The sequence below is a fragment of the Stigmatopora nigra genome, chromosome 15, assembly GCF_051989575.1.
Source record: "Stigmatopora nigra isolate UIUO_SnigA chromosome 15, RoL_Snig_1.1, whole genome shotgun sequence".
Lineage (NCBI taxonomy): Eukaryota > Metazoa > Chordata > Actinopteri > Syngnathiformes > Syngnathidae > Stigmatopora > Stigmatopora nigra.
In genome coordinates, this window is record NC_135522.1 from 9868721 (window position 1) to 9884768 (window position 16048).

At 37.4% G+C, this 16048-nt stretch overlaps 1 protein-coding gene across 1 annotated transcript in view; it reads left to right on the forward strand.

Annotated features, from left to right (window-relative positions):
• The first annotated feature begins 352 nt into the window (after positions 1-352).
• LOC144209080 (protein shisa-8) overlaps positions 353-16048 on the forward strand; it is a 62816-nt gene continuing 47120 nt past the window's right edge. The window contains exons 1-2 of the mRNA XM_077735275.1: positions 353-2170; positions 3527-4156. Of these exons, the coding sequence (XP_077591401.1) occupies positions 3591-4156 (566 nt within the window). The 5' untranslated portion in view covers positions 353-2170; positions 3527-3590. The remainder of the gene's footprint in view (positions 2171-3526; positions 4157-16048) is intronic.

Here is a 16048-nt window from a genome sequence, read left to right on the forward strand (position 1 = left end):
AATGACAGCCATTAAAGTTGAAATGGATTTGAGGGATCACTATCAATGGCAGTGAATGTGTTAAAAATCAAGGCTACTGCATATGTGGTACAATGACAGTAGTGATACATAGGAGGGGCAGATGAGAGTCAGCAAGAAAGACCCTGTTCTCATTTGCCAACAAAAATTCTGTGAGGGGAAAGAGCGAGAGAGAGAGAGAGAGAGAGAGAGAGAGAGAGAGAGAGAGAGAGAGAGAGAGAGAGAGAGAGAGAGAGAGAGAGAGAGAGAGAGAGAGAGAGAGAGAGAGAGAGAGAGAGAGCAGTAGAGGGAGGAGTGAGCAGAAAAGGGAGGAGTGTTTGAGATATTGTCATCCAGTCCTGTCAGAGAACAGAAGAGAACAGCGGTGGAAGCATCACCAAGTGATGGGATACAGACGCAGCGATAAAAGAGGAACAACACAGGACTAAAGGAATACACATGGATGAAGATTTACAGAAGGGATGGAATGACATAAAAAAAGAGAAAGCATTTTGGTTCTTGCGGGCTTTCCTCTGTCTTCCCACTTCAGTTTGGGGCATCCCACTGTGAAAACACATACATATGATATATATATAAAATTCCTATACATATATATCAAATTATGCCTGTTTTCAAAGAAGCTGCAGCTGGACAAGGAGAGAATTAACAAGTATTTGTTATATGATTAAAAAAGGCAACACATTTGCAGAAGCTGTTGCATATTGATAGGTCAAGATTCTTTGGGGCCAATTTTTGAAACAACAGAAAAATTCCACTGACTCGCTTCGTAATCTGGCCCAATAACAACAAAAGACCATCTGCTACAGTCCAAGAGAGCTTCCTTTGAAAACAGGACATGTTTTGATGTGCCGATGGTGGTGGCATGCTGCTGCTGTTTGGGGTTGTCGCATCTCCACTTCGCCATCAACAAGCTTGGAGATTTTTATTACGGCTAAACTTGTGCCAGGCTTTCTTCACGGGTGCTATGAGATCAGATCTTTTTTGACCCCATGCTGATATTTTGTTACCCTTGACAAAAATCCATCTGTCCGGTTTGGAAACAGGTCAGGAATATTTTACGGGAGAGGATCAAAGTGGGGCATTTCAAATTAAGGGTAGGGAGAAGTTATTTCAAGCTAGAATTTGGCAAAAAAAATACAAAAAAAAACTAAGAGCGATCCATTATGTGGTATTCTCCATTAGTAAATCTGGTTCAGCATCACTGAGATGTTGAGACCTAACATCACAACGCCAGCTTTCCTCAGTTCCCCCCGCCCGTCCCTCCTCAAGTAGGACAAGGATAAATAGAAAAAATACTCTGCCGGTGTCCAGGCTCTGTTACAGATCGTAGCATCCAGTGATAGGAAAGGTTTCGGAGAAGGGTGAAGGGAGGGGGGGAGTCAATCAACAGCGAACTGGGTGCAAAAAGCCACTGGACTCCCTGTGTGGTGACTGGAAGCTGCTAACAAAGAAAGAGCACCAGGGGAATTGAAGCTATAAGTGAGTGTGTGCGTGAGTGTGTGTGCTTGTGTGTTTGTATGTGTGTATGCATGTGTGTGTCTGTGCATGCGTGAGTGAAAAAGACACCACACATGCAAGAGGAGAAGCGCTTCTGGACATTCATCATCTGAGATTTCCAGCTGGATGAGTGCCCAGAGTTTTCTTTTAAAGAACAGCTGCGTTTACCTGTTGGCTCATTGACTGAGAGAAGAAAGTAGAATACCTGAAAGTAAATATAAAAAAGATGCCCACTACTAAAATAAAAGTGCACCCATTGTGCAGTGACGGAATCTACGGCAACATGAAAGATGCAAGTTAAGTGGAGGAGGCAGACAAATCCTTTGGGAAACAACACACTCCGGTGAGTTTTCCTTGGGACGTCAGAAGTGATTTGGTGCTACGCATCAAATGTGTTACTCACTCAGGAATACCAGCATGTCTCAGGATTGAGAAATCCTCCAAGATGGGGGTTTGGGACTGTCTGTGAGTCTTAGAAGAATCCCCAATTCTTTTCTGACAGCAGACATTTTCACAGCCTGTTGTTTGACTGCGCAAAAGTGGGAAACTCAATGCTGGAAATGCTACTGGCACGTTTATTTGTGGACAACAAGCACTGCTAAACTGGATCCTCCAAAAGCTGGCAGATTCAGATTTGTTTCCAACTTTATGAAAGGTAACTTTTCCATTATTTCAGATAACTCTTTGTAGCTACTGGTAGAATATATAAAGGTAAAAAAAACATTTTGGGGTGTGAACACTGTATAATTCTATAGTACTATTATCTACAATTCCTATCATAAGATTAGAAAATGATCTCGATAACATCCTCTTTCTGGGATTGGAATTGAGTGGAAAAAGATTAGGTTTTTAAGATGGATTTATGCACATTCATTTTTTTAAGGTCTAGAGAGAAATGATTAAGATGCACAAGCTCTATATCAAAATAAACTGAGTCAATATCAAAATAAACTGAGTCAATATCAGCCTTAAAATATCGAAAAAAAATCGAAAGCTCACACTGCTGGTAGGTGTAATTTATGCTAGCTGTCGTGGGATTCTAACTAAAAAAACTTCAAGTAAGAGCAATCATTCCAGTGATATAGAAATATTTTACATTTGGATGCATTTTTTACACACACCTTAACATGTGAATTGCTCTGATAAAGATAAAATCCTTAAAATTGGCAGACTCTGAGTTAAACTTTTGTGCAAAAATGTAATAGATGCAACCTTATTGATTTCCAATGAAAAATAATGTGGGGTTCCACCTTTCATCATCATAAAACCTTGAACAATTCTACATGTTATTTATGTTTTCAGGTCACTTAGTAATATTTATTAGTACCGGGTCATTAAAATTAATAGAGAAATTACAAATAAAGAGGGCCGTTTTGGTCAAATTTTGGTGGAATTTTAATAATTTGCAGAAAAGAGCGTAATTTTTGTGCAACCTGATTTCCTGAATTTGAAACCATTGCGAAATATTTTTGCTAATTCAATAATTAAAATTTTAAAACTGCAGGACAAGGTACATTTTGAAATTTGAAAATTTTAATATGTATACGCTGGGAAAATATGTTTTATGGGGGGAAATACCTGCACTTTTGCTTCAACTGTAAAATTTAAGTTCTCAATTGAAAGATATTCTGCATCACATGCATTTTCAGAACATTTAAGAACGATGAGAATACGTCATCCCCACAAAAATAATAAAAAAGCATGCAAAGCCACTCTGAACCATTGCCAGACATTAGAAGCGCAGTTTTCTCATACATTATTGTTAAATTATGAAGTGTAAAATCTAGAGGTCCCTCTGTGGGGGAATAAATATGATTGCTTATTCGCAAAGGACTCATTCACAATTCTTAATCTCACAAAGATAGGAAACTGATTTCTTTCACTCACCTGGTGTCAATTATTTTCTTCTAGATTCTCTTTCATGTTGAGTCAATGTGAACTATATTGGTTTGGTGATTGTATATTATTGTTGGATGAGATGGATTTTTATTTATTTTTTCATCTAACCTAGGTTCTTCAATGTTGGTTCTATAAATTACACATCAACACTGAAGCATCAAGACTAAGGATAAAAGATGTCTGCCTCCATGCAACCAATATTGGTCAGCTTCTCAGTGGCCATTCTTTTAGGCTTGACGCCTTTGGGTGGGTTGAACCATCAACATTTGGGCCAGGTTTCAGCCCAAGCTGTTCCAAATAACCTCACAACTGAGCCCTCAGTTTTACCGGAAGCTGCCCTGGCAACACCAAGTCCGGACACCGAGGATAAAACGGCGGCAGGCGGTGCAAATCGTTGCTGGGGTTACTACGATGTCATGGGGCAGTGGGACCCACCCTTCAATTGCAACGCAGGAATTTATAGCTTTTGTTGTGGCTCCTGCTTCTACCGTTTCTGCTGCCAATTTAAAATCCACAGTTTGGATCAGACTTCCTGTTCAAATTATGATACACCCGTCTGGGCAAATACTGGCCGACCGGCGGACCCAGTCACAGAGGTCCAAGAGGAACCAGACCGCGATCGTACACACATGATCGTGTATATTATTTGTGGAGTGGTCGCCATCATGGTGCTCATCGGGATTTTCACCAAGTTGGGGCTGGAGAAGAGTCGAGGCGGCCAAACAGACATGACTAATTCCAGGTATGACCTAAGCAAAGGAGATTAAGTCTAATTCTCAATGCATTCATGTCAAATCAACTTTTTGAGAACATTTGATTAATTCTATGTTGTGACTTCATATATAAATTCATGGATTTATTTATATATATATTTATATATATTGTTGTCTATTTCCCAGGTGGATTTAATTTCCACCTTACACCATTTTTGCATGCTTGGTATTCATTCTAATACATAATAATTTTTCTTGATATTTTCCCTCAGGTTTGTATGTTTCCATGTCTTTCATACAATATTGGGAAACTTTGATCTATTTTAACAGTTTAATTGATAGTTTTTTTTAGGACCTTGTAACAAATTTGAGAATTATATATAAATTACTATGCTACATACAAAAGAGCCAAGTTACAAAATTAGTTCTGTGTCCAAGTACATTTTTTAAGTAGTTACCACTGTAAATATATATCTTTCATCATTTACTGTAAATAAGATATTATTTTTCCTTTAATATACTACTATTAGCTCTTGTTTCATCTCAGAATAAAACCTCAATTAGGGAAAATCATAGTTTAGGTGAACATTTATTTAGTATTATGTTACTTTGTCCTAAAGATGGATCATAAAATATTAAGATATAGCCAATTTTTCACTTGGATTATAGCCTTTTAGCCCATTTTACTTGATAAGAATTTGACAAAACATGGAGTTTTGTTGTGTTTTGCTTGCATAGTGGTGGTATAGCCATTTCACATGGATGCTGGATTGATTGCTGTGACACAACTGTGACTCTGCCAATGTTTAGCCTCCAGTGAATGATCCAAAGAGAGCGGGTGGATTTTGGATGGCTAGAATATTGACCGGATGTGAGTGGAGAGGGGCCAACAGTTAATTCTACCATACAGAGCAGCGAGGACGAGGGAGAGACACAGGGTGTGTGTCAGTGTGTTGGGTTAGATCAGCCAGCATGTTGAATTTTAAAAATTGTACCAGGTAAGGTGTCCTTACTAGATCTGGAAGCCTACTGAGAATATGAGTAAGACAATGGAGTGGAATAGTGGACACTAGCAAATGAATACGGCCTTGCGGCACCCACGACATGATGAATTCTGGCAGCTCTTGTACATGTTAGCCTCGGATATGTGGAGTTATTCAGTCATTGGGTGCTATTGATGGCAACATATATGCAATCTATTTAGATTGGGAGGAGCGAATGCACATTCTTTCATTTAACTCATTGTCATGCCAGTATTGTTGTGCGTTCACTCATGACGCCCATAATCGGATTGGACATCTAGCGTCATTAATGGCACCAATGGATGAGCTTTCACAGCCAGTTTTCAATGCGCACATCAACTAGATGTTTGTCATTAGCAATGACAGGCCATGTGTTAGTTTTTGGTCACTTCCGTGGTAATTTTAGAGTTTTTAGAGTAACTTGCTGTCCATTGTAGGATGATTCCTGCACATTTCGGGGCATTTGGGAGGAATTTCTGGTCATTTCTGTCTGCGTTTTTTCTTGGGGATTTGTTTTTGTTTTTTAACAAAAGTATTTTTCGTTGATTTGAGGTCATTTTTCTTTTCATTTTTGTAATTGTAGAATAGAACCATTGGAAATAAGTGAGGAAGTTTTTGATGAATTACGCTGGAGCTGTAGGTTTTGGAAAAAACTACAACTTTTGTAAAAACGATCGATATCAGTCTCGAATTCAAACTGAAGAAGACGCCCTCAATGACATTGAATGAGGTAAATGAAGCAATTACTCAGAAGATTTTTTTGATTTGCGGTCACCTGTCAAAATAAAATTTCCACCTTCATAGTTATCACAATACAGTATCACCTTGAAGTGGCTCGGTGGAGTGAATGGTTAGCACGCCGGCCTCACAGCTCTGGGTTCCTGGGTTCAAATCCAAGTCAGTTCACCTGTTTGGAGTTTGCATGTTCTCCCCAGGGCTCTGCTGGCTTTCTCCGGGTACTCTGTTTTCCTCCCACATTCCAAAAAGATGCAAGACCCTAATTGGGAGATATGAGGGATTTAGAACTGTTGCAACAAATTAGAGGTACCACTGAGAAGACCTGTGAATGTGTGATTTGCGCATTGGCCTCACACTCCCAGGATAAAGGTTTCGATCCCAGGTCATACTTTCCTCTGTTGAGTTTGGATGTTCTCTGGGTACTCCGGTTTCTTCCCAAATCCGCAGAAAATGCATGTTAGGCTGGTTCAACACTCAAAATTACCCCTCGGTATAAGTGTGAGCATGAATGGTTGGTCCTGTAGTTGGCTGGGATATGCTCCAGCACCCCTGTTACCCTTGTGAGGATAAGCGCTTTGGAAACTGAATGAAAAAAAAGTACCAGTCTATCTCCTGATCCTGCTTTTGAAGAACCTCCATCAGCAAATATAAGGAATTGCCATTGGTTGTATATATGCAGTGGGCAACTGTGCACATTTAAAGTTTAATAGTTGTTTCTATGCATGGTACTTTTTATGCGTTGGTGTTTTATCTGGTATAAATAGTTAGTTCTCAGGAAAGCCTGTGTGAAATACAATCAGGTAAATTTTATGTGCCTTTGATGAATGTTCCCAGATTGTGATTGTATAAGATTGTCTCATAGAAAATCTAGCCTATGCTGCCTTTTGGGTTAGTATCTAGCTATTAACATTTTCTTTTCTTGTATACGACTGTCCACAAACATTTGCCCTCCAGCTCTCTTAAAGGCACCATGCAAACAAAAGTCATTAGCATTTAACCTTCCATATAAAGGGAACAAGAACAGTGTTTCATTTTCATTAGACCCGACTACGCCCTTAAAAGTGGATGATGTTAAGTGTGACTTAATTCTTGCTCCTGGTGGCATTTACATGGAAGAATGTCACGGGATACATTAAAACACTTGGGGAACCATTTTTAAATCAAGACAGAAAAGAATGTCAACATGTTGCAAACAGATGATGTCTGATGAACAATTATTTTTTCTCATTCTGAAAGGCTGAGCTTATCTTTGCACAGCAATCACATTTCCAAATTCATTTTCAGCTTTAGATTGTGAAGCTGCTTCACACAGCTGCCATCAAGAAGGAATCTGGTCGTCAGTGCATTGTGACATGTTTGTTTTTACAACCTAGTGGCAGAAGACAAAAATAAATCTAGCCACAAAGCTGTTAAAGGTAGCAATGTGTAGAAAGCTTGGGTCACACAATCACAACTCTCAATGATGTGCAGCACAACACACCAAAACACCCGCATACCTCTCATTATAACTGCGTTATCTGTTTTCTTCCATCATGCGGCTCTTCATCTCTCAAGAGTCTGTTTTTGTTGTCAAATCTTATTCTGCAATGTTTTGTTTCTACCGTAAAACAACATTCAAAACAAAACACAAGCTTTGATAAATGATTAAGTAGAAGGAAGTAAATACACCAAATATTTTCCAAAGTTGTTGCCAACAACTTTCTCTTAAATTATTTGTTTAAATGCTTGGAAGTTCAGAATTTTACTGAAATAATTTGCAAATTATTTGACTGGTATATTTGTACTCAAGAATAAATCCACATTGATGCAATGAATTAATTTTTTGGACATAACAACATGTTTCTGATCCATTGATTAACTGTACCGATAAATTTTGGCAAACAAACACATGAGCGCTGAGATTCAAACTGGGGCTTTAACAGTTTGAGAAAAAGTGGAGCTGTGTGACCACTCATTGCTTTGCTGTAAACACCTGTCACAGACGATGATGAAAAGTGCCACTGCGGCTGAACAATAAAGGAAATAGAAAGCATTGAGGATGAAATACAATACAGTACAACAATAGAATGGCCCATGGAAATGACTGTTTGGATCCCTTGTGAATCATTCAATTGGTTGTGCCCTTGAATGCAAAGCTCTTCTGGGGAATGACTTTTGATGAGTTGGGTAATGCTATTAATGGCAAGTGTGGGCATTACATTACTGGCCGTTTTTGTTTTCCAAACGGCACTGAAACCAACAGATTCACATTTTGTATATCTATCCGATTATCGTTTAATAGCTGTTCGAAGTAAAACATTTGTTTGATGACAAGAAATAAAAGATTGAGTGTGAGTTTGATGTATTTAATGAAGGACAGCACATATTATTGAACATATTTATATTCATGTTAATGGACATATGTATGTGAATATGTAGATTGTAGCTGAGGGCTAATTTCCATCTTTATGTGAATTGAGCAGAATATTATCTGGAAAACATCAGGAACAAACACACCAGCTCAATCACATTCAAATACTCACACTGAATGTTGTATTGGTGTGGCAAAATATCTTAAACTTAAGTCAAAATATAACATGAGATGATGATGACCATACGAACACATTCACAATAATAATTTAATTTAAAAATGATTATTCCCCACATTCCTTCTTTATTCTAATGGGATATTTAAGTTAAATATGTATATACTTTCATCCATTCATGCACAAATTATTCCATTTTCTGTCCATATTTTTTTCTCACTCGTTTAACTCATTGGCTGCAATTTGCAAGACGTCCAATCAATTTTTACTGGGTTGGGAAAATAAATGTTTGTTTCCCCTTCCCAGTCAAAATGGATTAGATCTTGCACCATCAATGGCACTGAAAGGCATTCATGGCCAATCCTTCCATAATTCCTAATATTTAACCAAAAATAGTCACATGCCCTTTACAGATTCAAAGCTCTTAAGTGCAAACTTTTGAATAGATGTTTCAAACAAAAAATACATTTATTTTCCAGTATGCCCTAGCATGCCCTAGCCATTGTTCGAACACATTTTTTTTAAGCCACAACGGTCGACAAAATACATTTCCAAACTCTTACTGTGATAATAATTTGGTCATTCTTTCATAATTCTACAGGGATTTGAGAGCGGACGATAACTCTGATTATTTCCACCCTGTGATGTTTTAAGCCCTCAGTTTCTTGAAAACACATCCACACGTGGGACAAGCTATTTTCAAGAAGTGCTTAATAAATCATTGTCATAAAAATGAAGAGACTTGGTTGATAAATCATTAAAGCTGAATTCACAAATAGCTCAAAATTGATTATAATGTTCCCAGTTGAACATTCTCATTGCATTTTCTATAAAAATGTAGAACTCCCTTATCAACTGAAAATGGAAAACATTTTGAGCTGGAGTATGTCTACTGCTGTCAATGGCACTCAAACCTGAGCACTCAAAGCCAGTACTCCCAGTTTATGAATTGGATAACTAATGTTGTCAATTGTAGGTATTCATTTTCTGAACCACTTACATGGATCGTGGGAGTTATTGGATCCTAATCCAGTTTACTTCGGGCACCAAGCAGAAAACGCCCTGAATTCCTAACCAATCACAAGGGAAGAGGAGATGGACAATCATTCACGTTCACACTCTTTCGTAGGTAATATTTAGAGGGTTCAACCGGCCTTAATGCATGTTTTTGCAATGTGGGAGGGAACTGGAGTACCCGGAGAAAATCCATACAACCCTGGAGAGAACATCCAAACTTCACACTGTGAGGACCCACCTGGAATAAAACCGTCAACCCTAGAACTGTGATGCTGACGTGCAAAACACTTCCTTACTGGGTTACTGACCTCTAAACAGTTATACAAATTTTGAATTTAAATCTCACACGTTCAAATGTATCTTGGATAAAGTTTTATATCTAAGAGGTTAATTGGTAATGTCATGTAGAAGTAACTGTGGAAATTATCCCGAAGGACGGCGGACTATGCTGCAGACAACCCTCCCCTAAGTTCAACTTTTGATTCAGTAGCTCTCTGCAGCATATAAAGATAAAACTTTTTTTGTCTATTCCCGTAAGAATTCTATTTCATCTTTTTTTTTCAGTAGCTCAATCAAGGTTGCTGCTCTCATTTTATCATAGACAGAAGAACCTATGAGAATCCTCACACATGCAGGAGGAGAACATGCAATTTGTACACAGGAAGGTCAGAACCCACCAGGGACTGAACCCTTGATCTCAACACTGTGAGACGGAAGTGCTAACGCCTCTTCCACTGTACTTATAAAGTCGTATGTCTCAAAACATGGACATAGTACCGCCATTTAAAAAGAGAAAGGTTAGACAAATATTTACATTACAAGTTCAGTTGTACCTCTGTTTACGAAATTAATTGGTTCCAAAACTTGTTTTGTAGCTTAGATCTTTCGTAAGTAGAGACATATTTTACCATACTTCATTCCATTCTTTAATAATAAGCACTATAAATCTTTTAAAAATTAAAAAGTATACCCGTTTTGTTTGAAATATGTATGCAAATGTATGTATGTATGCAAAAAAATGTAAAATATATAGAAAAACTCATTTTTGAGCCATTAAAATCATGCCACAACACTGAACCAGGCAAATGCAAAACTGACAGCATTTCAGTTCAAACATGCATTCTCCAAAGGGGTTAGTCTAGCTCAGGGGTCGCAATTTGGTCCTGAAAGGGCAGCAGAGGGTGCAGGTTTTCATTCAAACGAAACAAGAGGACACCTTGTGCAAGTAGATTTTAGGAGAAACCTAATTAGTTAAACAGTTTGGTTACAAAGACCATGACCCACTTTGGTTTCAGACCGTGGTCTAACTCAAATCTCTCTAACTCACTTGCTCGCTAACTCGCTGAAAGTAGGAGTATAGCTAGTGTGTGTGCCTTGCATGCTGGCTGCTGAAAGTGAAGTCTATTGCAGCATTTAACTTATATGCAATACCTACTTTGGTGTCTCATACCGTGGACAAGTAATTGTACATTGGAACAATATTATACATTGCAAAATGAAGCCTTCTTACATGATATATTTGATGCTGTCCTGGGTTTTACTATATGTACTACATGTGTAGGGTAACTTTAGGAGCACGGCATCCAACGAGGGTTCCATTTGCACTCCAGTTATCCTGATAATGGTCTTGTTCCAGAGGAGATTGACATTGGGTACAAGTCGCAGTGACAGAAAATCAACTGCTTACATGGAGCTGCTTGCTGGACCATGCACAGTGGAAAGCATCATGACTGTCTATGTGCCTTATAGCTTCTAGTCTATGGATGCATCAAAGCATATCACCCGAAACTGAACACGACAATACATTTGATAGTAACCTGATCAATGAGGAATGGAGTGCTTTAATTCTAAAATGGCTCAAGTTTAAAAGCAAAAATACGAGAAATATTAAACAGTAGACAAATATTTGATATTTGTTCACATTAAGTTATGTTGAAATGTTGTTAATAGCTAAAACAGAGCTGTTACAACACCATATTGTTGGCAATGGCATTGTATGGTTTGAATTATTCAAGTAAAATTGGCAAACATGTATTTTTGGATGCTTTTTCAAAGCTAAAAAAAGCAACTGATAGCTAATATAGCTCACACTATTGATACTCAGTCTTGTATAATCTGGTCTGGCTTCAGCAATAGTTTGTGAAAACATGGTTATGACTGTCTTATCAAAATTAAGGAATGCATTTGACACTAATGGAGTCGAAGTTTGCAGGGAATTGTGCTTCAAATTGTTGTGTTCATGATTACAAATGGTTTTGAAAGGTTCCTTTAATTTTTCTCAAATAGTAGGACAGAAGATCCTAGTAAATTTAGTTCACAAATATTTGTATGTCCTCCCTTAACTGTCATGTATCTTAAATAACCAATTCAGTTGTGGCATTTCTGTAGCACTATCTACAAATCTGTTCAATTGAACAAATACAATTGTCAATGTCAAATGACTTTTTAAATGCATAATCTTCTGTCTTCTTTGTTTGGCTACTAGCTGAGCTTTTAAGACAGCTGGATGATGACACACATCAGAATAGAAAAGAATAACAGCCTCCTGTAGGCCTAATGATAAACATGCGTCTTTTTGTTAAATGTCAAGTTTCTTATTCATCATTGTTTTAACTGTCTTGAGTTGCAAACCAGATTGCTGCAATATTGACTCTGCTCTTGAAAGGCGCTCATCCACTTGCAATGACAATGTTTCCATACTTCTTAACACTTGTTTTTACAGTGGGCTGGCTCTCTCACTTCTACAAAGTAACCTACATTCAATTGGGGATTATCTTTCTACCATCCCAGCGTTCATATTCTTATTTTCAGACTAACTCAAAAATAACTATACTTTCAAGCTCAAACTAGTGTGCCATAACAGAGAAGAAGAAAGAAAAGGGGAAAATGAAATCTTTATTTTTCTCTCCTGTTTCATCCTCCTGCTTGCACTGTGCTTCCATCCATTGTTCATATTTCCACTATTGTTGGATTTTTGATCATTTCTGCACTTTCTCTGCCACTTTGTCCCATTTACCGCTCCATACGCAGATATTGAAGATGAAAGTGGCACCTACAGCATATTTGCTGTTAATTTTAAATATTTTGACAAGAGTAACTGAGGTATTGAACAATATTTGACAATGTCAGCATAACGTATGCTCAGTGAAATCATATATGTCTAATTGCGTGACATCCAAATATCATCTGCCCTATATTTCAATTAGTTTATCACTATTCATGTGCTGCAAACATCCCACCTCACATGGATTGGACGCCTAGTACCATGAATGGCAGCCAATGGGGTAATCAGTGTCATTGTAGCATTGACTTTATATTCAAATGAGTATGCAGTATTGAAATATATAATACGATATTTAAAAAGAAAGGAAAACACGGTATAGGTCGGTATATGCTGTTGTTTTTACACTACAAATAGCAGAGGTTTTACTCTCAAAGAGTGATGTCCAAAGTAATTATAGGAGTGCATTACAGCCTTTGTACAAAGGAGAAACTCTAAATGTGGACGGAAGTTCTTCATCCGTATTCTAATCAAGCCAATAACTCAATGTCAAGTCTAACGCAGGCAGAAGGACGAAAAAAGCAAAGTAGGAAAGAGATAAATTGAAGAACTAGTGCGATGGCACAGCCTTGAGATAGAATGGGAACAAATGGACTCCTGTGAAAAATGAGTGAAATAACGTAGAAACAAAAGAAAATTACAGGACGTTCAATCCATTTTCCTGAGAGAAGAACGAACATTTGTTAGTTTAACTCATTGGATGCCACTGATAGGTCCTAGACATATAATCCATTTTGAATCAAAATGGATTGGATGGATGTCTAGAGCCGTTAATGACACTGAAAAATGAGAATTCACAGCTAGTCCTAACAGTTTAAAATTGATTGGATGTCCATCATTGTCAACGACAGGCAATGAGTTAATTTTGGAATAGTTAATTTTACGGGGCTTACAGATTGCTGATTATGAATCACGTCCGACATTTTTTTAAGGTATTTCCAGATCACTTCCTGAGCTGATTTCCGGACATTTCCAGTAAAATATAAGGCATTTTGTGTCACTTCTTTTGGTTTTAGGACTTTTTTCAAATCACCTCATTGTCATTTTTCCCAATGCAAAAGAATTAGGCCTTTTGAAATAAACAGGCATGTTTATGTCAAATTTAGGCTTAACAATATGTTTTGGGCAAAAACTACATACAGCTTTTGCATAGCTTTATTTTCTATTGTTTTAAGTCATTGTAAATTATTTGAATTGGAAAGAAAATGTAAGATGAAATAAATGTAGAAATTTAAACATTTAAATATTATGCTTTAGGGATTTAATGTTGTTGTTTATTTTATTTTTTATTATTAGGCCAATCACTGCTCCATTTGATGTTAAAAGTAGCATGAATCACTTGTATAGAATATTCTATAGGCTGCAAAAATATGATTTAGAAACTGCCTACTTTCACCATAACAAAGTAATCTAGCTTATTAATGGGACTGGGCTGTTAAAAGATAGATGTGCGGAAGTAAGCCAGGCAGAGACAGCTGGCATGAGAAAAAACACAGAAGACAAATAAGCTCATAGAGAGGTGCCATGGAAGACTAGGGAATATGGACAACATATGGTGATGAAGAAAATGCAGAGTAGTACCAACAGAAATTGGGGCATTGTGTCTTGTTGACATCCTCATTGCTAAAGGTTTGCTATTTCTCCAAAGAATCACAAAACTTATTTTGATGGACTATACTTATCATTGGGCAAAGTAGTGCCAAATCGAGTGAATTAGTAGTATTGGGGATCTTAAAATAGTCGAAAATCAATTAGAGGTTTTCCATGTAAAATGTGTTTCCACTTAAAAAAAATCTAAGTTGCAAAAATACTTTTAGAACAAATTAATTTTGTTACCACTGTATTCTTAATTTAGCAATAGTTTTTTGACCATTTTAAAAAAAATGTAGCATCGTGACTGTTGCCATCTAATGTTTTTTGGACTTATCTTTTGAAATAAAATATATTTCAGTCCACACATTTGGGTATAATTGACAAGATAGGTACTTTAATTTTCAAGATGAATCAAATGTTTCTGTTGAAAACGTGGATAGATTGGTAAATTAAGGAAATTAAAATTGTTGATTTTTGCCACTGAAAAAAAATCTAATTTCTTTCAAAAAATAGCTTAACATATTTCCACTCCTCCATGATGGACTCAAGGGCTTTTGCTCCAATTTCAACCTTGGTTAAGGTCTGCGGTCTGTACTCTTTTGACCCTCATATGTGCCTCATTTCACCTGTTTGTTTCTCTCTTTGCTTTTGCATTCTACCCATATACAAATGCCCCTGCCTCTCTTTGCACAAATGACCGTGATAAATCTTAAGAAGGATGCACTCCTCTCTGTATGCTGAACACACATTGTGGCTCAAAGGCAATGGATGTTCCAACAGATGTTAACTGCTTCCATTTAGTGGCAGGAGAGGATTAGTGTGACCTTAGAAAGCAACTTTTTGATCCCAATTCACGATAGAATACCTCTCATTTAGACTGGATAATGACCTAAAGTTGTTGCAAATTGACAGGCAGTTTTATTTTATCAGGGATTTGTTTTGTTGTGTTTTTCCCCCGTGTGACCTGTCCCTCTGATTGTCCATTGAGTTCACCTGTTGTTTCCCCGCCCCTTGTATTTGTCCTGCTTGCTGCCTCCTCTGTGACCCAGGTGTTTCTGATTGTCTCGTCAACCCATGTCTGTCAATTTAAACCAAACAAGTATCCATTTTTAACAATCTGCCCTCCCAAAAATCCGATTTATACTGCAGTGCAATGTATATACATAGTTTTCCCTCTTCAGTGTGCATTGTTTGGCTGGTGCATCTTATAATCTCAAATATATGGTAAATATACTTTTCAGTAAAATTCCTTTCCTATTATTCAACCTTTTCAGGGACATTGCTCACTTTTATTTATATTTCAAACTTAAGAGCTTTAACCCTTGATGAGGGAAGTGACTATTTTTGGTCATTAAAAACGTTTTATCAATACAGTTAGTGTCTATAGAAGCACTCAATGGATAACCCAAATAATTTGAATACATGTGCCGATGTGGTTGAGTTTGTTTTGTGAGTAACGGTTACATCTTCAGTCATATTATGTCACACTATTTACACATTCACATACGCATCCAGCGTATCTTGAGCTGTTGTTTACTGTTCACTTTGCCTATAAATCTTTTTATGCCGCCATCTGTCTCTCACTATTTACCCCAGCTTCCCGTATCCCTTTACGTGATGAGCTTCCAACCAGCCGAGCTGCAGCCATTAAGTGGATTTATGAGGTTTCCCTCACTGACAGCTATAAGAACATTGCAAAGAGCCTATTTCATTCTCTTGATACATGTCTGTCTCCTTCTTTCAATGAGAAATGGGAATAATTCAATGAAATACTTTGCCATTAACCCTTTCAGGGACTGTGGTCACTACAGTAAACATCTCTTAAAAAGTTTCCATTAGCTAAACTCACTCCATGCCAGCCTATTCACAGAGTATTTAGTCAAACAGGAAAATTGGTACTGAAAACTCCTCTTGATAGCAATCGATGCCCAATAGTTTTAATCTGGGAAGGGTTTGAAGCCTTAA